General features: G+C 41.8%; 1 protein-coding gene across 7 annotated transcripts; it reads right to left on the bottom strand.

The window, feature by feature from the left end:
* On the bottom strand, window positions 1–23,391 carry ACOT9 (acyl-CoA thioesterase 9). 7 transcript variants are annotated; one of them, XM_075726798.1, is made up of 16 exons: window positions 23,346–23,391; window positions 21,797–21,888; window positions 20,204–20,230; window positions 17,139–17,184; window positions 13,314–13,484; window positions 13,181–13,218; window positions 10,964–11,047; window positions 10,258–10,361; window positions 9,049–9,122; window positions 6,964–7,031; window positions 5,918–6,029; window positions 4,127–4,217; window positions 3,526–3,611; window positions 2,632–2,719; window positions 2,298–2,448; window positions 1–2,044 (listed from the first exon to the last, which is right to left on the bottom strand). In XM_075726798.1, the coding sequence occupies exons 1-16, from the start codon at window positions 23,357–23,359 to the stop codon at window positions 1,986–1,988; spliced, it is 1,305 nt and encodes a 434-aa protein (XP_075582913.1). In that variant the 5' UTR covers window positions 23,360–23,391; the 3' UTR covers window positions 1–1,985. The 7 variants fall into 7 exon arrangements, with proteins under 7 accessions (XP_075582913.1, XP_075582930.1, XP_075582922.1 ...); XM_075726815.1 differs by lacking the exon at window positions 2,298–2,448; XM_075726807.1 differs by lacking the exon at window positions 20,204–20,230.
* Between the last annotated feature and the right edge of the window lie 1,709 nt (window positions 23,392–25,100).

The raw sequence follows: 25,100 nt of genomic DNA, 5'->3' as shown, positions 1-25,100 counted from the left end.
AAAACAGAAAATACAATACATATCCACAGTGTCATAACCATTAAAGAAAAAGATTATAACATCATACAGCTGAATCAGCACTGGAGTGTGGCTGAAGAGAGAAACTTTGTGTAATGAACCAAGAGTTTACTACCACTGCCAGGCATGAATCTGATCCGGATCAGGCAACACCCCTGTGCCTCCACTGGAAGGCAGCTAACTTAGCAATACAGGCAGCCAAATCCTAGAAAGCAAAGGCTGATGCATAACATGTTGGTTATTACAATGCTCGCTCTCCTCACATGAACAGCAATCAGCTGTTAGGAGCCATGAACTTCATGCTATCCTAGCACCAAAGGAAGCTGGTCCTAATTGTGAATTTCTCAGACTCTCTTACTCAGAAATAAAATTTCAACACGTTGCTTTATTTTATCAACCTGTGTCATGCATCTGTGCCGATTCACATAATTTCTACTTGCTGCTTCCTGATTTCAAAACATTTTAAACCTAGCAGGGAAACCAGAGCCTATTCTCATGTATTATATAAGACATTGTATTTCATCCATTTAACCTACCATTGAGCCCAACTACTCCTCTTTGGGTGTCTTCATCAGACAGCTTATCAGTCTTGATTTGAATGTATCAGAGGTCCAATTTTGTGCTTGTGACTAATCATCCTCACTGCTAAAAGCTGATGCCTCCCACCCACTCAACCTTCCTAATTTCAGGATGTTGGCCTTTATCTGCCCGATACTGAAGATTATTAAAACTTCCTCCACTACATCAGAAGCACTTCAGTATCAAGTACTTTCTTCCTGTTACTTATATGCCATAGTTATGTCCACTGTGGTGTCCCCTCTGTGGTGGGGAATTACTCTGTCCTTCACAGGTAAACTTGACAACCTTTAAAACTCTGCAATACTCGTACTTCATTATTGTCTACCAAGGAACCAGACAAATAATCCATCTGAGGACGCTGTCCTCTAGCTGTACCACCCCTCAGTGGGATAAAAATCCTCCCACCATTCAGCAGCTGACTTGGGAGCTGCTCAACACAGATTCTCTGGACCCCTAACTCCAGCATCAAATATAACCATTACCGTTTTGGCAGCATTTTACCTTTCCTGCTCTCAATCCCCAACAAACCAAAATATTCTGCTCTACAATGCCATTTCCAAGTCCCACCCAATCTCACGAATCAGATCCCTACTCTACAAGCCATGAGAAATAATTCATTAAGAAACTCACTTACAGTTACATCCAAAAAGAAAAAGTTAGAAGAGGCGGCAAGGACTGGCTGTACATGAACAGAATGCCAGAAGAGACCATCTGGCCACCTCATTTCATTGCAAAAATCAGCTTCCTCCCAATGGAACATGAAACCATCCAAAACAGAAGCTGCAACAACCTTGTAAAATCCCATCTGATAGGAAACACCTGCTTTACATTGGGCACCCACTAGTAACTTCTGAGCTTATGCTGCTGCCCAGATGCATGTGTCCTTGTTAAAAAAATAAGAAAGACCCTAAACCTAATTTACACAAGAATGTAGGTCAAATGGCTTCATCTGTCTGTATCTACTTATTGCACACATTCTTCTGATAGAACTTCTATCCCTTATCAGGGAAACACAAAGCAGAGCTACGAAGGGAAAGAAGGCAGATGGTGACAAGAGAGCAAAGGTCGTAATGAGATCTCTCAAAGCAGACAAAGAGAAGCTATCTAAAGCTTAAGATCATGGTTTTTCAGCCTTTTTTCCTAGCATCAGCATATAAAAGTAGTTTTCAACAAATCCTAGTAGCAGAGAATAAAAACTCCAAATATATGCAAATACATAAATAGCACTAAAAAGGTGGGGTTTTTTTTTGGAGGAGTTTGGTTTGGGGTTTTGTTTCGGTTTGGGATGGGGTTTTTTTAGTATTGCAAGCACCTGTCTGTTAGCCATCTCTGGTGACAACTTCCAAGGCAGCATGCTGCTACACTGCTGATGCAGCATTCGGTGTGTGTCAGATTTCTTTCATGATTGCAGCAAAGTGTCGCTTCCCATCTAAATACAACATGGACTCTGAAATAAGGTAGAAAAAAAGCGAGAATCACATTAGTAACTTAGTATCAATACTGGGCAACTACATAGAATGATAAGATTAAGAAGCAATCCACACTGTAATCAAAGCATAAAATAAACATGGTTTGCCATTGAATCCTGTTAAATACTTCAAATGCCAATAGTTCACCTACTAAAATTACCAATGTTCCAACAGAAAGCAAGCTGTCTTATCTACAGAGTTACGATGACAATGCATTAATTGGATACTTGCCTCCGTAAGTTTTGGGGACAACCCGTGGGACCTCATTTTCTGATATAAATGTAAAATGGAAGATATTGGTTGTGTGGTGCTCCCTGGTATCTGCATCATAAACCTCACTGTGTACTCGAACCTGCATGTAGTTTTTTTCTGTGTAACAGACCTGCACAGTTAAGAGTTATAGTTCGTAATTTATCACTGGTGCTGAAAAACTGTAACATACTTCATTGCACTATTTAACAAGAAAAGTCACACACTCTCATAATGCACTGTTCATTAGCAGTGATTAACAGTGACTACAGCAAAGATAAGTTTTTCTCCTTTTCAGAAATAAATCAACTCCCACCTGTCCAGAAAGCAGTAATAAGGATCCAACCTCAACTGGCCTCTGAAACATGATATCATCAACAGATACAATAAAAGGTCTGGAACCCCTGAGCAAGAAAGAGAGAAATTGGTTCTCAAGAATAACGAGGGTGTTTGGAGAAAATTTTAAATATTTCATTGTCAGCATTTTAATGAAGGGTTACTAGAAAATAGATCTCTCTCTCAAACACAGGCCACAGGAACTGCTAAAGAATTATGTCATCACCCAAGACAAAAATAACTGGAGGAAACCTCTCGCGTAAAAATACACACTCTCTAAGGATACGTTATTGCATCATTATTGTATCTTACAACTTACACTTGCTAGGCAATCTTCATGCCATCATTGCTTATGCCTCAGTTTTCCAAGCACTGATGTAAAACACTTGCTATCAAGCTGTGCATGCTCCATTAAACTTATGCGTAGATCTTTGCTGGGTGATGACCTCAGGCACACTTTCTAAGCGCAAGCAGTTACTAGAAGTAGTTCAGAAACCATTCCTCTTGTGTACAGAATGAAAAGATGTAATATTTATTTGATAGAATGTCTATTTTATATGGTTAGAAAAAAAACATACCTTCAAAAGTCAATCTCAATAGCTTGGTAAGATAAAAGAAAACAGAAAAAAGAGGTATTTTCTATCTCGACTGTAACGTTTAAAAACCAAGCTCCAAGGAGCGAAATGCAAATCTCTTCATAAACACAACAGATGCTCCGAGTAAAATAGTGCTGTGCACCAATAGTGCAAGGTTCTACTAGACACCTAGGTCTTTTCTACTCAGATTGTCATTAGGTCGGTTAGCTTGGCTTCCTGACCTATGTATATGTGCACAGCGCTCTGGATTATATAAATACTGTAGGTCTACAACTCACCCATAGCTGCAAGCAGTTGCCCATCCCAGTTCAAACGCCTTTCTCATGAGAAAACCCCCAAAGATCCTATTGAAGATGTTCCGTTCCTGTATGTAGAAACAAAAGTCAAACTGCAGTATTACAGATATTCTTTTCAGAGTATTGTGTTGAAGTCTGCACTTCAGTTCACAGTATTTAACAGAACTTCCAGCATCTGAATGTATAAAAAGCACTACTGAAATATATACGTGAAAGTCCAAATGGCTGAGGCAACTTTACTTAGCAGGAGCTCATCTGACTCATTTGACAACGTAAGATAAAAACTCAAAATTGCGTCAGCAACCAGAAGCCCAACTTAAACACTTTGCAAAGGAATTTCTTTACACAAAATGTCTGGTAATGTTTACACAAAATGTCTGGTAAGAAAACAAAGTAATTAAAACTCTTCTGTTTTGAAGCGGCAATCCATACAGATAATAGAAAAATGGCAAAAGAAACTACGATCTAAATACACTGCAAGGACTGCAGCAGTGAAACAAAATATTGGATTGACTAGTCTTAAGGATCCTAGGGCAACTCATAAGTAACTGTTTCTGTAATTCATTAGTATTTTTCAAAATACCTGAGGATGGCAAATCTGTAGGCCTTTTAGCTTTGCATCTTCCATCCACACTGAATTGGGTGGTAATTTACGACTCCGGAAACTTACTGTCCTTTGGAAGAGACAATCAACTTTATAGCCCAGGTTAGCAGAATTCAGCAAGTCAAAAATGCACAAATAGCAAATGCAGACACACACAAAAAAAAAACCCCAAACCAACACCCCCCCCCAAAAACAGAAATGCTATAACTAAAAGTTGTTGCAACTGACCTTGAAGCCTTATCTGAAGTGAAACTTTGATTTGTTACTGCAATAAGCCTACGCTCCTGATCTTTCAAAAACTTCTGCTAATGTTCAAGCTTATGTGAATGAACAAGCTTGAGAAAGGTACAGGGAAGAGAAGATGAATCACACTTTGTCAGAAAAGCCTTACTCTGGTTTTTAAGTCATAATAGGAATTAAAAGCACACAGTGAGCTAACAGAGTAATTCAACATCAAATATGCAGACAGTTTGAGGTTTTCAAATCCAGACAGAATGTGTACAAAATTGTCCTTGTTTTGGCTGGGGTAGAGTTAATTTTCTTCCTAGTAGCTGGCATAGTGCTGTGTTTTGGATTTAGTATGAGAATAATGCTGATAACACACTGATGTTTTAGTTGTTGCTAAGTACTGCTTACACTAAGTCAAGGACTTTTCAGCTTCCCACGCTCTGCCAGGTGCACAAGAAGCTGGGAGGGGGCACAGCCAGGACAGCTGACCCAAACTGGCCAAAGGGCTATTCCATACCATATGATGTCATGCTTAGTATATAAGCTGTGGGGACTTGGCTGGGGGGCAGCGACTGCTGCTCAGGGATGGGCTGGGTATCGGTTGGAGCGTGGTGAGCAATTGCATTGTGCATCACTTGCTTTGTGTATTATTATATTACTATTACATTGTTATTATTACTTCTACTATTTTACTTTATTTCAATTATTTAACTGTTCTTATCTCAACCCAGGAGTTTTCTCACTTTTACTCTTCCAATTCTCTCCCCATCCCACTGGGGCAGGGGGAGTGAGCAAGCGGCTGTGTGGTACTTAGTTGCTGGCTGGGGTTAAATCACGACAAAAATACATCCACTTATTTTAAGGGAAAGCATGTCTCGCTTTGGTAAACACCTTTGAAAATAACAATTGTATAATGTTAGTAAGTTAAAGAAATTATAAATTATCCACAAATACAACACCGCACTAATGTCATTAGGCATTGTTCTATCACCATTGGCACTGGACGATTTCACACAAATCTCAAGTATAAGAGAAGTACGCCAACAACAGTCTCCCTCAAATAATTCTGTCAGGTTTAAATTTAAATTTAAAATGCATTGCAAAGTTACCTGGTCAAAATATTGCCAATTCCTGCCCTCACAGGTTTTTTTTCTAGATATCATGGCAGAAAACTCTTAGACTGTGCAAGTCACACAGCTGCAAAACCATTCCATTCCCTTATTTGGTTAAACATCATCAACCTTTTCCCTCAAGACTATTCCTAACAGCTTGCTCAGAAGCTCTTCGTGCTTACACTGTCACTTTCACCATCTTGGCACAGCTAACACTCTTTAACAACAGAAGACTCTTAAGAGATGCAGATGTCACATTAAAGTTTGTACCTGTGTTTCAAATAAAATGCCACTGAATTTAAATGGTGAAATAGGAAAACAAAATGCGTGTGTTTATTCCAGACTACCCTCCTATGAGCACCCACTCAAGAGGCACAGGACTTTTCTCTTTCACAAGACTTCAGTTCTCCTCCACCCCTCCCCTTCTTGCCTTGTGTCCAATGTATTAAGGAATATGTCATGAACAATGTTTCTTTCTTCTGCAGTGGGAGCCATTTTCAGTAGGGAAGCAGTGCTGAAATCAATCCTCTTCAGCTTGTTCACTAAACATAAAAAAAAAAAAAAAGAATCAGAGCTCAAAGAAAAAAAATTTGGCTTGGCTGTGGAGATCTTAACCTGGAATCAGCTGTCTCTTTCCTATTTTCCCCCCTATAAGTTAAAAGCTGTAACTTCACAGTCCCATAGATTCAAATAGAAATTTGCCTTTTAGAATTGACTGCATCAAAGAAAAAATAAGGCTGAAGTTCACTGTTAACTCACCAATGTGATGAAGACCTTTTAGACATGTATTGTGATACTCACCCACCGCTCCTACAGAAAACTTAAGTACTTCCCTCAAAGTACAGAAAAACATACCAAACAAGAAACCCGACAGAACAATCTTCTCCAGGTTTTGCCAATGGTACAAGAATGCAAATTTATGATAGAATTCATTACCATAGACCACAATGATTGAAAGTTTAGCTTAAAAGATCTCCTGTTCAGTTTATTCAGTCTCTAATGTTTCTCTAATTCTCTGCTTTAAAATTCCAGCTTGAAACAAAAGAAGATGGAGCTACACACTCCTTCCCCCACTCTCCCCGATTCGTTTTCTGAGTTCCTTTCTAAAAGGCACATGGGCACCTAGACAGGTAAGGAGCTGTGATGCACCCAGCAGACCCACCATGGGGGCATTAGGAAAACCTGTGCTGCACTCAGGTCTGAAGTGGAGCAAGCATCCTGGAAACAGAGAAGTCTAGGGGGGGTGCAGAGCACATCAGGAGGGCCCTTGTCTGTCAGTGTAGCCAAAGCGTTTCCAAGAATGCAATAGCAGGCTTTTAAACTCTCTTACCCTACTGACACACATGAGACAATGAAAATCTGATTTTAAACAAATTAGGAGCATTTCTAAGCAGCAGAACTTCTGAAGTCTACTTCCTTCCAGCTACTGAGTTGAACGTGAACTAGATGTGCATACTACCAGGAAGTATGACATACATTCCCCTTGCTTGAAGATTTCTTCTTCCTCAGGGGTCTCAGGAATGAGTGGATTAACAAATGCTGGCCTACGGACAGGAATTTTTTTTTTAAGTTACAAACATTGTAAGAGTTTGTCCTGTGAATACATTATAACAGTCTTCCATGTTTGCTTACATGCACATTACAAGATGAAAAGACATGCACTTCAGGTTATGTGGCAGCTGTCAAGAGAATATCATATTAGCTTTAACTCTGAAGTAGCAGTTAAGTGATCCAACCACTATCTAGTGTAACTGAGAGAGTAAGCAACACGTCTATGCTTCTTAAAAGCTAAAAACTGTACCCACAGATTATAATGAAGATTATTCAAGCAGAAAGCTGCTTAGAAACTCAGCAAATGAAGACGTGATGATCTAGGATAGTCTAAAAGAGATACATAAAACTTGAACGGTATCATTCCTCCTGGAATAGAAAGAGCACAGTGCCGTAGCTAGCAAGTGTTCTTTTAATCTACACATTCCCATGACAGCCTTATCAACAGCCAAAAGCTGTTTACCACATGTACTACTTATCAAAGATGATAGCAGGCTGTCTTGAGTACAAATTTGTATGTTTATTTTGCTGCACAAATAAGTTTAACCTAATTATATAACATTTAATTATTTCTTTTCACAAGGCAAGGCAAATGCTTATTTTCAAGAGACATTCTTCCCCATAATTTCCAGTTATTATTTTTGCTGAACAGTTCACCTCTACCCCAAGCCTGTACTTGGGCTGGTGACAAGAGGCATGCAGACAGGACCTTTTCACTTGGAACAAACTGCTCTTTCCTGGCTTGCTAAAGCTCTGGATTTTGAAGACACACCAGCTCCTTCTCCATCGCAGAGCTCATTCTCCCTCTCCTCAGCTCAGGACGCATCTACGTCAGCTCTCCTGTCCAAGCCCCAAGCTGCTGAGATGCAAGTTTGCTATGGTCCAGAAGCCACACAACCATGTTTCTGCAGCACTATAACCAACCTAGCATACCCTGTACCTCTCTGAAAGGTTTTTACTTGACACAGAATAAGCGCCTTCCTTGTATGGACAGAATGCTTTCAAAACACAGCTTGTGGCCGGCTGGTTTGAAGAACAGCCACTGAAGTTTGTATCTACCTGCACAAGTCCATGTAGGCTTGTCCTCAGTTAATCTGCTAGTGTATAACTACATCAGATTTGATATAATTCTTTTGCAAAATAAGTCCTTAAAATGGGAACCATAAATATACGTATTTTTCTTTTAAACGTATATTAATGGGTTGTAAAAAAATCTCACAAATCTGAAGGAAACCGACCTAGTAACTACTTCTAACATTATCAGGACTAAGTAATTATGTCAAGCAAAGCCCCTTCATTAAATACAGGCAATTATTTAAACTAGTTAGAAACAGAAAATTTCTTATTACTTTTGCAGGCTATGCAAGAAAGAGGTAAGAAATACAACCGATTTTTCTGGTGCTGGACTCATAAACCAAAACTGAAACTGAGCAGCCTGTTAGTTTAATGACTAAAAAATTACAGAGAGAGTAAAACCAGAAAAATACGAAAGTGGGTGGGTTTTTTTTAAGTTCTGTGGGAATACTCATCAGTTCCATGTTACCCGCATAAGCAAGTTTGAGGCTGAATTATTCTGATGATACCTATCACGTGTCTATTAGGGAATTAATGGCATTATTCACTCAAAGACTATTTAACTATTGAAACAATCTTTTCCGTTTTTATGGCAAGAAGGCAATTAATTCTAAAAACTACTACAATGCAGGTGGGTTTCTAGCAGACTCATCCACTTCTGTGTTCATCAGGCCAGCCATTCAAACACAGGGAAAATCTCTTCAAGAAAAGGGCCAGATCCCAGTACTAACAGCAATTCCCAGTATCATCTGACTGATGAAATCAATGCTCTGAAGCTTGCTGCAGGAAAATAACACTTGCCAGCAGAAAATACCGACTATGTGATTTATTGGTCACCTACACTATACGGCTTCTACACATACATAGCAAGCTGCCATGTTTGCTATTTTCACCACAGCAGGAGTCTGAAAACTATTTTTCTGTCCTACAAATTACCGTTTATTCTCTGGATCCCGGGCCACCATGACAAAGGTTGCATCTAACACAGGGCTGTAATTGCCATCATGTAGCTAAGAGAGACAGGAAACAGTTATATTTTTAAACTCTAAAATTGTAAATGTGCTTAGCAAGCTATTCAGTTGACATCAACTATGCCATCACACTGTTAATGTTGTTTACTTTCACATTCTGTCATCCCTTCCAAGATCTCTCACAATAGGTCAAAGAGAAGGAAATAACACAAATTAAAAACTCTAGTTCTGGCATTCTGCACTGTAAACATTAAGCAGGGAATGCTTATTAACTACTACTTTCAGCTGGGAGAAGAGGAAATCAACACAGACGTCATAAAAGGACCCACTTACCCTTTATTCTGCGAAATGCCAAAACAGTATTTTTTTGTCAATACCAAATTTCTACTAATGCCAGCACTGCAAGGAGTTCAGACAATAAAGGTGTAACATTATCTTCTATATCAGAGACTTTACTTAAGGAGATCAACTGAATAAAAAAATATTTATCTGTTTATGTGAATTATAGCCACTAATACCACTTAAGTGTTTATAGCACATCTTTGTTATTCTAAATAATTAAATAACTGAATTAATGTTTCAGTTAACTAATGAATTGACAGTAAATATTCAACAGAAATGTTAAGGATTTTTAATTGAATTATTAATATCCCTTTTGCTTCCTGCACAGTGTAGCGTAGTTACACCCTTCATTTAATTTATTTTATATTATTTAGTATTTCATAATTTACTATAAAAATTATGCTACACAGTAGATAAATTGAATCTCTTGTATTCATCTTAATACTGAATCTGAATACTGACAATAAATTTATAAATCTGTAAAATACAAAGGTATAAGGAAAACAAAGTTTTTCAAAAGCAAGGAGAAACTTATTTAAGAACATGCAGAGCACAGCCACCTATTTTTTCTGTAGGAGCACCGTGTTGCAGTTTAATTACAAAATGCTGGTTATGAAAAATGCATGTCTTGAAAGAAAGATTAGCAACAGAGTATCTTGCTGCACCTAGATGACTGGAAGTCATCTTGGTCTTGAAACACTAGGGCTGTCTCAAGCCCTTCAAGAACAGTTATTCTAGAAAACATAATTTAGATTGCTAATGTCATCATCCAGAGTTCTCCCTGAAGCACCTCATACCTGTAATAGGATGGAGAGAAGTCACAGGAACTAACCTGCAGCATGTGCATCTTCACTTCCATTGAGGTCCTCCCAACCCAAGAAACATTGCCTGTGAATTTGATGTCACAGTCTGGATATATAATCTTCTTGCACAAATCTACATGACAAACGTTAGAGGTTACTGGAGACAGATGACTCACATCTAATATTAGGAAGACTGGATTCTCTAAGACCTTTTTGTGTTCTGCAAGTGGCAACACACACAAAGACAACCCAGAAAGGACAGTTGTTGCAAGGGACGACACTGCTAGCCTGCAGTTTCTGCCTTCTCAGACTTGAAAAGCCAGAACAGGAGGTAGTAGGCATACAGGTGGCAGACAGATGGCAGACCCGCAGAGGTGTTCAGCAGAACACGTGACACAAGCAGGGTCCAACTACACCAGAACAAACACTGTTCAATAGTGAAGCTAAGAAACTCACATGCCAAAATAAAACCAAATGCAGAAGTACAGGAAGCATGACAGTTTTATTTTGAAGGGAAGGGAAATATGAAATGCTGAAAAGCATCTACAAAACCCTCTTCTCTCCTCCCTTACAACAAAAGCCACAGTACTCGGAGTTCAAAGCCAAAACAAGATGAAGTGAACTAAACAGGAGAGGGAAGAAGGTATCCTCAGAAACAACCAGGGGAAGGCAGTAGGTTCTGAAAGAGTAAGACAAACAGCTGAAACCATTTCTACTGACCAAATTGCCACTTACTGATTTTATCCACCAGAGCTGTAACTATTGATAAGGGAGACCTTGGCTGCATTTCCTGCTTGGTGTGAGTGTAGCAAATAAGAACTGCGGAGAGACCAAAAATGATGTCAGCTGTTTAACAAAAACTTCAGTGGAGCAGATCAAAGCCATCTTTGTGAAGCATGAGAAGTACCTGCAAAACACAAACTAAAGTATCATACTGTAGAGTGCACGACTTCCACATTTTCATGTATGTAACTCACAGAATGGTTATAAAGAAAACAGTGATTCAGCAGCTGTCTCAGTTATATGCATATTTACGTACTACAAAGAGAAATTTAGCTGGGCACTTTAAATCAACCCAATCCCACGTAATCTCTTCCCTCTACCCCTGCAGCCCACTGTCTCAGGTCCTTCCTACCTTCTGTTTTGATTTCATGTAGGTTGTCCAAGGCTACATGCTATCTGAGGACTTATTTTCAAATACTGATTCCTTTAAAGAGATGCAGACTGGATAAACTGTGCCTTACAGGCATGAAAGCATAGTCAGAGGTATTTATCACACCGTAGTTACTAATAGCCAAGCCACTATTTAAATTAATTAGCTCTGTTCATAAGAGCACATCCAAGCAAACAGACTCCTTAGAGTAATAAAAGGCTGCAAAGATTTTTTTTCTAGTACTCATGTGATTTTTACTCGACACAGATTTCCATAATCAAAAATATCTGTTTGTACTTAATGAGATAAGAGAGAAGGAAGATCTCTGACCTTCCAGGTAATCTAAGATTTTTTTTTTCCCCTAAAATTACTGAGTCACAATTCTAAAAACTGTAATGCCTATCAACTCATGCCATCAATATGATTAGTAAGAGTCTGAATGAGATTTATCTAAATCCTATTGCCAAAACCAAAAAACTAGAAATCAATGAGACCTTTATGCAGTACATCTGCTGAGATCACAGAATATACTGGGAGGGAGGGGGGGATGTCTATGAAATGGTACATTTTCCTGTGAAAACTGCTGACCACCATCCTGAATATTGTGTAACTGGGATAACAGGATCTTGATTAACCCAAAATGATACATCCCCAGTGGAACCGACTGAAGCCCAGTATGACTACAAACAAGGCAAAGACTTTCTGTGCTGCAACAGGAAAAACCTAAAATATTCACAGATTTCCAGGGAAAATAAACAAGGCACAGAATGAGAAACAGGCTCATCTCATCTACCAGTGGAGGGTAGCCAATAGTTTCAAGTCTCCTTTTCTAATTCAGGACAGGTACTGAAACCACTATCTTCCACATCCCAGAAAGAAACACAAATCATCTAGCTATTTTGTCTATCCTTGATAGATAGGTGACATGCATTCACTTGTTTCTCTGCCTTCCTCAATTTTGCCCATCTGGACCCACAGAAGGTCTTTCTTTCCTGCCAAAAAACCTGTTCCATTCAGAACTTCCCCTTAATAAGCACTTACTCTTTGTCAGAAACCTGCATCAAAATGATCCCAACGAGCTACAGAACTTTGATGAAGGAAGTCAACTGGTGACATTTTAAGAGAAAAGTATCTCCAAGTTATATTACCAACCTAGCACTTATTTTAGCTGCAAAACAAAAGTCAAAGATCTTGAACTTTTAAAGACCACGAATAAATGAAAAGGAGAAAAAAAAAAAAGAACGCTAACTCATGAAACAACTGAGATGTTTTTACCCTTAACGTCAACTTGGACACAGAACCCAAGTGTTTTGCATTTCTTCTCAATGGATACATTCTCTTCTTTCCAGGTTATACTCTCTTCTCCCCAAAAGGAAGATTACAATATTTGCACCTCACTATCTGTTGGCTTTTGTGTTGGCTTTGTGGGGTTTTTTTAAGAGAAAAATCGTATGTTTTAATTTGAAATAGCACACTCTGCAAATTTTCTCTGATTTAACACTCAGTGCAGATTCATAATCTAGGATCATTTCTCAGTAAATTATTCTTGTAGCTGGTCCTTTACAAAATTGGCAGAGGCAAGAAGATGAAGTTGAGCAATTTTGCTTCTGTCTGTTCTTTATCAACCTTCCTTCTCTTTCAGCATCAGTATCTTTTTTTTTGCTACCCCTTTGAGATAGCGCATTGATATCACTCCCTCCCTAAGGTTATACTATATCATACCAAACAGTGCTCAACAGTACTGAAACTCACTTTGTCTGCATTACTTGTGCAATCTTTACAAGGGCATAGATACATACCTCCTAAACTGTCAAGATCTTCAAGTATCCTTCCAAACCTGTAAGATACAGGTTTTTTGACAATTAAATACGTAAATCAGTAGTAAATTAAAGTTAACACTTTCCTGTATGTGTAACATGGTTGCTTTGTTACCTTACACTGTTGTGTACATTCAGGTACTTTTCTCTTATTTCAGGCTGACTTCCTAGAGGCAGAATAACTTCCAAGTAGCTATCCTTCATTCTCCTAGGAGAAAGATCTTCTTGCCGTTTTGCCAGTAAAGTATGAAGAGCTTTCCTTTCTTGCATTGCTTGCACATGATCCCTGGTAAGAAAAAAAACACTCTGTCTGGAGTATGACAACAGAACTGCAATCCTAGCTAAAATATGTCACATTGAAGATTATCAAAGTGAAAACAAGAAAGTAGTAAAAATAGCAAGACACAGTAAGCGTGCCTTGAAAAGCAAGTGGAATGCACATAATGAGATATGCTAAGCAAGACTACTGCAGAAAACTTTTAAATAGTTTTGTGTACAAGTGGAAAGCACATACTTTGCACTAGAGATGAACAAAATTTATCTCATTCTGAATGCTACCAGAATGGTTCCCCTTCAAAAGAACAAATCAGACGTAATGTAACCTGTGAGGTTTTGTGCATTCATATCTTCCATAGCTACTGTATCACAAGTCTTCCTACAGTGCCAATTTTGATGGACTGACCATCAACTTACAATCCTTCCCAAGAAGTAAAGCAGATGTATAGTGTTGGTTAGTACTAACAACAAAGAGAACTCATCTGCTAAGACTTGCTATCATCCACAGGTGACTTCTCCCTTTACAGGATCAGTTCATACAAGATACACTTGATCAGCACACTAGAAGAAAGTGAGAATTAATCTATTTCTCTCTCTCCTTACCCAGTCATCTTACGACTATACAGGAAAGTTATAGGAAGAAACAATACGGAAAAGGGAGCACTACCCCTTCAGAGCTGCTTTTCCAGCATCACCAGGTCAGAGGGGCTGCAACTCTCACAAGGGAGTAAGAGCCAACTTACTGTCAGTTCTTTCCAATCTACGAAGTTGGTTCCTTGCACAGGTATCTATGAGATATAACAACCTTGCCCAACATTCTCTCTTACCTGTTCCTCCAAAGTTCCCTCCCCCTAAAAGTGCAACCTGACTGAATAAAGCAAGTATTCCACAACATTCCTAGAATCAACAACAAAGCATTAAAAACCTAAGGGTTAAACATGCAACCGTTCCAGTATGAGGATGAGTATGCAAAACTATGAATCCATTTCATAGAGTAAGAGAAGGCATAAAACACTAAGTAACCAACTTAATTTTAAACTTGTGGATGTATGCCATTCATTCAGTTGTGCATGCTGCATTGCTGAGATCTGAGTGCCATTGTGTTTAACAAAACCAATTAAAAAAAAAAAAAAAAGGAAAGAAAACAACAGAAAGAACCTTTTCACCAAAAAGAACATTTGTCTTAAGTTTTGACTTTGGATGAATTCTGGGTATGAGCCATTTATGTTGAAGACTTTTTTGGCTTGAGTTTTATTTTTGGAAGAGGAGAGGCACAAAGCAGTCACACTTCAACATAGTTATATTCCCTCTTTTCTGTTTAATAATTTTGAGGGAAATATGAATAATCCATGATCAAAGAGAGTAAAAGTCTAGCAGAAAAATTCAGTTAGTTTTGTTTGTTTGTTTGTTTGAAATATGAAATATAGTTTACCTCATCTGGGCAACATGACTACTGCAGAGTTCAGAGAAAATAGAAAGGTAACAACCTCCTCCACAGGGTTAATGTTTGAAGTTATGCCACTGCATAGAAATAGAATATACTAAATGACTAAGGACAGATGCAATGTCCAAGATGATGCACCTTTATGCTTTTTAAAATATTTGTTTCCAAGGTCTTTCAGTGAAAGGTTTAAGAGAAATTAATCAGAGAGTAAATCAGAAATTTGTCTACAAACACAGAGAAAGCAAACAATAAAAAATTAACTATATTCTGTTTTCACCAGTCCCATCCTGGCTCCTCTGAGGTCAGCAGCAGAACTCTTCTTGACTTCAGCTTCAGAATATACTCTTCAATATACGGAGGTATTAGGCTCAAGGCAGTAACATTTTTCAACAGATAAATACTGTTACACGCTGCAGTACCAGTCATACAGTAACAATACTTCACCTAAGTATTAACTAATACCTGCCCTAAACATTCCGAGAAATGACATTATTTATTTCTGAAATGGCCACAACTCTATCTAGACTATAATTAGCAATGAACAGATTAATAGTTTTAATTACAATTTAAGTACAAAACCAGAATAAATATATAAGCAAGATGTTTCTTTCTAATACAAAATGCCACTGGCCTTTACAAGAGAAATCATGAACCAAAGTGTCCTTTTAGCAAAATTAACGGCCGAAGGCATTCCTCCAACACGCATCTCTCCCCTCTCCCAGCAATCCAGATGTATGTGCATCAGTCCTTCCCTAGTTCCCATTTCGGGACCCCTATCAAGCTATTCTCTTAGGTTTGTCCTCTTCAGTCATTCTGTGGTCTAACTTGATTAAAGCACTGGCTGTTCAGTCTCCGTGTCTATCAACTCTTTGTCACTCCATTTTAAAAGTGGGATCTCAAAGACGACATGATCCATGTTGTCCAAACCTCCCTATATTACACCCGTCATTCTCAAGCACTCCCAGATATGGGCTCCCCGGCTTTACTGTTTCATGGTAGTTGAAGTGAACAGCACTCTGCAAACCATTTCTGATGTATTTTACACAGCGCGAGAGACATACCTATCTAAGAAAAACACTGCTGTGGTGATCCTGGCTTCAGTCTGCTTTCCTTCCAGGGTAGGGGTAGCGGGGGAAAAATGGATGGAAGATCAGATTTGACCAGAGCCCTCTCAAATCTCGATCCTCGGATGGTATTTCCATATGGCATGGTTCCTCCCCAGCCATTCTGGGCTGCAGGAAAGGCTTTTTTAAAAATCAATTTCTAGAGCTCTTTTCAGCTGACCTACCAAAAAATTTCAAGCCCCCTCATGCTTAGATACTAGTATTACTAGGCAAAAATCAGCTTCCTGGATTCAGGCATTTTCTTTAGCATGCCTATAATCCTGTTTAGACAAACCTAGTCAGAAGGCCTGGACATCAGGCGTTCCATCCAGACAGGCCTCTCCATTTGCCCATCAGTGCACAAAGTATGAAACAAGAGCTCAGCAAACACAGCCATAAGAAAACCAACAATCAATACAATACATTTGGGACCAACCAAACAGCAATATGTCATTTCCCCAGACTGCTATACTGACTTATTCAGAATTGTTAACACTAGAACATTACAGTCAAATCTGGCTTATTCAGCATAATGGAGGGGGAGGAAGGTAACCCGCATAAAGCCGAAACATCACTGACTTATTTAAATTGTATGTAAATTAATCTAAAATTAAGTTACAACAGAGAAAAGAAATGCCCGAGACGCTCCTGACTAAGGAGACACAGACCTAAAGCTCACAATTTTCTCAAGTGACATGGGTGCTGCCAGGCAGCCTGCTTCATGCTGAACCAGCTCAGCTGCCTCTGAATCCAGTGCAGGACAAATCCACCATAAGGGTAATCCACCAACAGGTAAGTCAAGAGGTAACAGCAACATAACATGTCCAGTCAGACTCTACAGCTCTTAAACTTCCATCAGATTCAAAGCTAATGGGAGAATCTTGTAAGCATCAAGATCACATATTTTGCTCCTCTGGTGCTAAAGATCTTCTGCAAGAGAAATCTCAGAAGTCTGTGATCCACAAAGTAACAATTCAGAAACCTTGTTTGCGTTACTTCTTAGCTTGGATCTTTTTTCTTCCCCAGTCAGCAAGCTAACATCAACTTCCACTACAACGACACTGAGCTCTCCCTGGGTTTCACAAATAAAGTAAAATACATTTAATGTACACTGTACCTCCAGTTGGTAGATGCTCCCACTATATCCCTCAATCTGCTCCGCACTGGAAAAAAAAAAAAAAAAAATTCAAAGCAAATCAAGCTTAGTTGTGCAGGTGATGAACTTGAGGTTGCCTGGTGCTAAAAGGCACAATCCTCATCCCAGAACAGGAAAATTAAGCAAATTCATGCAAATAGCAGCCCAGAAATAAAAGTTCAGCCAAATTCACTGATGCTGTTAGTAGGCATATCACAATAATGGGTTGAGTAACATGATTCCGTAGCTTACTGTGTACAGCCAACAAAGAATGCATCGCGAGTGTTTGTTAATGCAATCAAACACCTGCAATGCTAATTAACAACTGAAAGAGACAGTGGATCAAGATCAGATTGAGAAATTCTGATGTGAAAATATTTCAGCCTGAATACAAACAAACTGTGGAAATAACAAAAATCAGAAAGTCGTCATAAAAAAACATAGAAAGGAACAGGGCAGCTGGGAGATGGGGACTGAGGAGAGTACTTTTTAAATAATCCCACCCATGAAGGGCAGGTAAAGTCAGCTGACTGCCTGTTGCCAGCAGGGTCTCATAGCCTAAATTTTCAGCAGCCTCAAAAAACATAATGTTAAGACACTGAAGACAGGCCTACAAAATTGCTTCTGGCACTGTTTGCACTGTCAGAGTTAATGCTAGCTCTGCAAAAGTTCTTCCTAAATTTCAAGAATAATCTACATAAGCAGTTTTTCTACTCTTTCCTCAGATGAGGCTATTAAGTGTGCTACGGCCCCATCAAATCTATCAAACTACTCCATCACTGTTAGGCAGGTGAACATACGCTATTTGGAAACACCTGAAAACTAGCCGCAATTCCCAGGCTCAAAACAGAAGAAAGTTAAGAACTAGATAGCAGGGATTCCTTGCTTATTTACAAAGATTTTTATACAAAGGGTTCAAATATTAGAGCAAAATAGCTAGGGACAGACCAAGGAAGGGCTACAAAAAAAAACCAAACCAGATTTTATGGTGAAACAGAGAAAGGGCTGCTGGTGACTCACAAGCTGATCCTTTGTACTTTCAGGTTATTAGACATCATCAGGCTTGGCACATTCCAAACTAAATGCCCAGTCAGTGTATCCACAGCGATCAGCAAGCTGTCCTGTGAACCCTGGAGCAAGCAGAGCCTGATTTCCTAGGTATTTAAATCACATACCCCTCTCTCAGCCAGATCCACCCGGCTCTGCCCCCCTCCTCCCCATACAGTCACTTCAGTTTCTGCTGCTTTCCTGCCCAAGTCCCCACACCTCCACCACTGCCATACCCCTAACCTACCCTTTCTCTTTCCTTCCTCTGCAAGACCTTCAGCTCCCATCCCTACACCCCCAGGCTGCTTCTGTTTGGCCTGCCCTCTAGACAAGCACCAGCATGAGCCATGGTTATCCCGGAGCTGCGCAAGGCTGACCGCCAGCATGTAGATCCCGGTCACTTGCCAACTGCCAGCAACACCATGGTCGTGGCTGACCCCAACGCTATAGCTCTGGCACCCTAACAAACCTCTGATTTGCAAGTCAATTTTCACAAAGCACGTGGAAAGGCGTTTCTCTCCAAGATTTGTGCTTGTCTATTTTGGCTGACATCAAGCAACACAAGGTTCTGGAAGAAGAGGGGGACAAGAAGATAGGCAGACAAAGACAAAATAGATTGCTGAGGCTTCATTTCTTTAGGAAATTAGGCTAAAAACATGTTTTGAAATTAGAAGAGTTCCACTACTAATTCTAAGAACAAAAAAAATTTCAATGAAAGAAAGTGATTGAAAATCTTAAGAGTTGATTTTTTTTTTGAAGGGGGCAAGGTCTGATTCTTTTTTTCTTAAGAAGCAGTGGTCTTGTTTACGGAATAGGTACTACTTTCCTGTTACTCATACCCCACCTGTGAAGCTGCCATAGCATGCATTCGACTAATACAGTGTTAGCAGAAACACTGTTACAGCTTCTAGAACACAAAACCTCAATTTTCCAAGTGTGCAGACTGTGCTGGGATGGAGGGGGAATAAACAGAACTTTGTTTAAACGAGGTCCATCTTCCCTTCAACTCTAAAGAGGTAAAAAGCTCTGAAAAAAAATCTCAGGTCCAAACCTGCAAACATGTATGTAGACTGTTAGTCCCACTTAATACTTGTGATTTCCATTTTAGACATACAAGTAAACATTTGCCAGGCTGAGACCACATAATTTTTATTTTAACAATAAAAGGACAAAGTGTAAAAGTGTTTCTAAAATTTTGCCAAACTAAATCGAGTCCATTTTACAGGCTCTTAAGTACATAACTTCTCCTCTTTTTTCACTAGAAAAACTGTATTGTTCTTCTAGATACTAATTATTTTGCAACAGAAATTTGAGTAAGTAGTTAAGCGTAAAAATCCATAAATTCCTTCTCTTTCTCATTTGACAAATGTCTTAGATGTGCAAAACAATTACGGCAGATGAGTTTTATCCATCATTACCATGTCGCATATTCTACAGTATCTCCTAAACTGTGGTCAGTGGATCATTAATGCCAGAGCAGCAGGGCCTGAGTTTATTTGCACTGTGCTGTGACAAAGGACAGGGGGGCAGCTGGACAAGGTCACTGCTTTCGTCTCTGCCAATAAGATCCATGGCCCTTTGTGCTGGTGCCTCCCCAGGCTGCATCCAGGTTCAGGTAGACCGCTGGGATGTATTTTACCACCAGTTTTGGTACAGAGCTTGGTCTGGACTTCAGTGAAAGATGCAGATTCAAATGGCTAAAGTGAAGCTAAGTACTGCAGGAGCTGCTATGTAAGAGATTTTGTATCCCACAAGCCTCTTAGAAAAGTGTTATCCAGCACGCCACCAGAAATACAGTGTGCTGACAGAGATCTAGTACAACAATACTGCCACAAATAAGATCAAAGCCATTCACTGAAGGCAAAGAGGCTTTAAGCAAGTCGACAGAGAAGAAGAATAGTATTTCATTTCTCATGAGTGCTCAAGTGAGGAAAAACAGAGGCTGAGTAAGTTTAGTGTTATAGCAAATATTAAAATATGTACAGATTACCACAACACACCATTATTCACATGAATGGGTAAGTGTCCTGTGGAGTGGAAAACACAGGTGAGATAAACAAAAAAAATGCAAATTACATCTATTAAGGGTTACCTGATTATTCTACCTGCTTGAGTACCATTTACGCACATGTTCCTTAATTTCAGTAAGCAACTGTAAGAAACCTGTCCTTGCCTGACTTACAGTCAGTATCTTTGTGTTTGCAACTGAGTTCGTCCTTTCCTTCAAAGCCAGCTTTCCAGTTCCTTTGTCTACTGGTTCTGTGTAGCATCTGATTGCAGTGTAATTCCAATCGGTTTGCCAAACTTGGTGCTACCACATACTGTTGACAAACACTATTAACTTTGGAAATAATATCTGGGGCACTTTTCAGGAAGCGGGATGAGAGTTATCTCGGACAAAACTTCCAAAGTCCTGCTTGGTGTAGCCTTTGGGAGAGCCATGGAAGAATTGAGGGCATTCACAACTGGGACCCAAAGTTGGGAGGAAGCATGTGAAAGGATAGTAAGAATAAGTATTTGATGCTTTGTGAAAGAAAGCATGGATACCAAATTAAAGGAAATTAGTTTACATATCAGCAAAAGTTTGTATAACGTTATTTAAATGTTACAATTTTGGAAGAGAATCTCAAATATTTACAGTTATTATAGTCCAAAAAATGTTAGTATTCCTTGGAAACCAATCAGAGGCAAGGCCAAGGATGGCCTCACTGCTTCACCAATTTTACTGGCCTTCTAGGTGGTATCATTATCAAACACCAAAATAAAAGCGCAGGGTAATATTTGCAAGTGTGCAGTATTCTGTATCCTTGCTTCTCTCCTTTAACCTCCCAAATTACTATTTATTAACAGTATTGAAAAAAGGTTCTCTAACAACAAATAACCCTCATTTTCACTGGATAACCTGTGGTTTCTATTTAAAGAACAACGGGGAAAAGATGATCTCAGAAACAAGCAGAACTCCATGAAGGAATTATTTGTACCTGGCTCCAGCCCTTTTCCTCATCCCCTTTTCTCAGTACATGGGATTAGAATGCAAGATTTTTTTTTTAAAAGCTTCTGGAACAGGAACATTATGGTTTATTACGATTAGAGCGCTAAAACAATCTTTCAACACAAAGCTCTATTGACACAAGAGCATTTTCATGAGGCAATGCTTCTGATCTGATTAAAAGATTTCTCTATGAAATTAATGGTATTGACACATTAAAAGTTCTGTAAGACATTATTTCCACTCAGTTCCTCCATTTCTTGGTCATTCTCTCCAGTAGCGATAGTACCTGTCTGTACGACGTTGACCTTCTATCTAGAGCCAACTTGAGAAGCAGTTGTCCCTCCAGAAAAGAATCACACGCTCTCCCAAGACTAAAGACCCAGACAAGCCCCTAAATCTGCAACTTCAATGATTATGCGTATTTGTTGCCATTAATCTCCACACACGGTGATTTTCTGCTACTTCCTAAGCACACTATGAGCTAACAGTCAAGGACATATCCATTATCCAAATCATACTAACACATGAAGGGCCACCATCTGAAAGAATAAACTCCTTAGAAACATTTCTGAATCTTCCAAAGTACAGCCAATTTTTTTACCTTCAGACATGTCAGGAAGCACTGGGGAGCCACTGGTCCCAGAAGTGAGTGTCCTAGCCAGAACAGATGGAAGCTTCCTCATGGTGCAAAACCTACAGGCAGAGTGGAAGAATTTAGTGTCATTAAAACTAACACCACAAAAATAATTTAGGGTTTATTTTTGGAATGGCACTGATTACTTCAGGAACCCCATTCATTTTTAGCCTGATTTTTAGAACCAGACAGTCAGTACAACAGTTCAAGCCACCTGAAATTCCAACTGCTACCTGTCCTTATCTGAAAACAGGAAGGAGGACTGGTTCGCTGGTGGCAACTGTTCTCTTCACTGACTATTCAGATGCCCTGGGACAACCAGCTTAGACCAAACACCAGCTGCTACCCTGTAGACGTCCTAACACACACAGGGTCCATGTGCATCTAGGAAATCATCCATGACCCTAACCACACACTTCTCCTGCACTTGGCTGGTGTGCATAGTGGTGGAAGGTGGAATATCCCAAGAAGGATATCACAAAGCCTCCCGCACAGTCCCATTCAGCTAAGCCTGGTCTTTTCCTCCATGGCTTAGTACTGCTGCGACTCGGAACAAGCCTAAAGTGCAGGACATAATCCTCTTAGCTGTTCAGCAAGAAGGGACAACCATGAAACCCTTCAAAGAATGTAATCTGCCCAGCAGCTCAGTAAGTGTTCAGCCAGGTAGTAGCCAGTGGAACTCCTCCAGGCAAGCAAAACTGTGGTAACACAAAAATACACAGAGTCAGCAGGAGTAAAACCACTCATGATAGTTCACAGCGTTACCCTGACAAGGAACATGGGTTACCTGTCCCTTCATTTTCTTCAGCTGAGGCGGGGGTTTCACCTCAAAAAAGAGGCAAGCCCCCAGGCACCAGCCGAAAAGTGGGGCCACATGCACATCCCTATATACATATCCCTGAGGTATGTATCTACACATATATATCATGTACACACAAGCTTCCTCTGCCTGCAGGTACACCAGGATTACTTAAGAGAGTAAAAGGGGACACACACAAAAAAAAACCCCAAACCCTCGGAAGCCAGCAGAGTCTCGTATGCACCAGAGACGACATTAATGGCAATTGCGAAAACTCTCTGTGACCGGCTTCTGCCCTCAACGCGTGTCTCACGGCACAGCCGGCAAAACCGCCCTCCCGCAGCCTGCACCCCCCAGGGCCGCCCCCCGCTGGGTGCCGTTGGCGAGGCCCAGCCAGGTGCCCGACGCCCCCCGCGCAGACGGGCGGCCACCGGCCGGGCCCGGCGCCATCGCTCGGGGCCGCGCTGCCAGCGGCGCTCGGGGCCCGCCCTGACAGCGCCCCGCCGGCCGCCGCACCGAGCCCCGCACCCGGCAGCGGGCGGGGCAGCCGCGGGGCGCGGGTCGGGGCACGGCACCCCCGGGCAGGGCGGCGGCGGCGGCGGCCCAGGGCCCTGCCCCACCTCGCCGGCACCGCCGCGCCTCAGGGAGCGGCGCCCACCCCGGCCGCCCCCCGCCTCCCCCGGCCCCGCCGCCGCGGGCAGGGGCTAAGTGCCTTACCGGGTGGCCAGCATGCTGCTCGCCGCGCCGGGGCCGGGGCCGTCAGCGGGAGCGGGGCCGGAGCCGGAGCCGTCAGCGGGGCCACGCCTGTCCCAGGCACGCGGTCCTCCAGCACCATAGACTGGCGGCTCGCCCGGCACGGAAAGGGCTCCGCGCGCCGCCCTCCAGCGCGACGCTCTGCGCGCTCCCCAGGCAGGGCCGCTCGGGGCCGGCTCCCCTCGCCCTTCCCGCCGCCCGGCGGCTCCGGGCCCGCCGCGGGGTTACCGCTCGGCCCCAGCCACCGCGCCTACCGCGCAGGGCCGGGCCGCCGGCCCCTCCGTCCCCCTCGGCCCCTCCGTCCCTCCCGGCCCCGGGCGGCGCCGCCGCCGCTCTCTGGCGGCGGTTGGGGCCGGCGGCGACCGTTAGGCGTCGGGCGGGCCCCGGCAGCGCGGGCAGGCCCAGCCCGCCGGGCCCCGCGTAGGGCTCGCCTGTCATAAACACCGCCACAACGGTTCGGTTTTTAATACTCCTTTTGAATTCCCCTGTGTCCTGAGGAGGAGCGGGCGCGCAGCCGGGCACTGCCGCGGCGCCAGGCCCAGCTCCCGCCGGCCTGCCCCCCCCCGCCGCCCGGGCGTTCGGCAGGCCCGGGAGCCGCCCCCCGGGGCCGGCCGGCCCGCAGCGGCCGCTGCAAAGCTCCAGACGGCTGCGTGCGGCCGGGGCAGCGGGGGGCACAGCCTCCTCCCCTGGCCGGTCACTGGGTGGCACTGTTAGGGTAATGGAGAGGGAGCCTCGGTGTTTCCTAGGAAGAGGATGTTTAAGAAAACACTGCCGAGTTAGAGTAAGCTGTGCGTTTTCCACACGCGAAAAATCAACAGTTTTAATTCATTCGAGTTACTTTTATCATTATCATTTATCATTATCATTTATCACTAAGGAACCTTAGAGCAGAGAGGACGATCAGCCTGCGCCGGGGTCTGAGGGCAGAGGGGCAGCTCCTGCTCTGCACCGAGACAAGGTAAGGAAGCGATTTCAGAGGACTGGCCTCTAACTGTGCCAGCACCTCCGAGTGACTTCTGTGTAGGTGGCCAGGCGCAACCCGCGGCTTTCACACCGACCAAAACTTCTGTGGTTCTCGCTGGTCATTTCCGCTTGCCACCAAAGTGGTGCTTATAGGAGGTTGTCGTGGTTTAGCCCCAGCCAGCAACCAAGCACCACGCAGCCACTCGCTCACTCCCCCTACCCCGATGGGATGGGGGAGAGAATCGGAGGAGTAAGAGTGAGAAACACTCCTGGGTTGAGATAAGAACAGTTTAATAATTGAAATAAAGTAAAATAGTAATGATAATAATAACAATATAATAATAATAACAATATACAAAGCAAGTGATGCACAATGCAATTGCTCACCACCCGCCGACCGATCCCCAGCCAGTTCCCAAGCAGCGATCGCTGCTCCCCGGCCAACCCCCCCCAGTTTCTGTACTGAGCATGACGTCATGTGGTATGGACGTCAGTCATACATGGTCAGTTTGGATCAACTATTCTGGCTGTGCCCCCTCCCAATTTCTTGTGCGCCTGGCAGAGCATGGGAAGCTGAAAAGTCCTTGACTGGCATAAGCAGTACTTAGCAACAACTAAAACATCAGCATGTTATCAACATTATTCTCCTACTAAATCCAAACCACAGCACTATGCCTGCTACTAGGAAGAAAATTAACTCTATCCCAGCCAAAACCAGGACAGAGGTACAAGTTAGCAGTGAAGTTGTTAAACATA

This window comes from Pelecanus crispus, chromosome 1, assembly GCF_030463565.1.
Source record: "Pelecanus crispus isolate bPelCri1 chromosome 1, bPelCri1.pri, whole genome shotgun sequence".
Classification (NCBI taxonomy): domain Eukaryota; kingdom Metazoa; phylum Chordata; class Aves; order Pelecaniformes; family Pelecanidae; genus Pelecanus; species Pelecanus crispus.
This window is presented reverse-complemented; position numbering and strand designations above follow the sequence as displayed.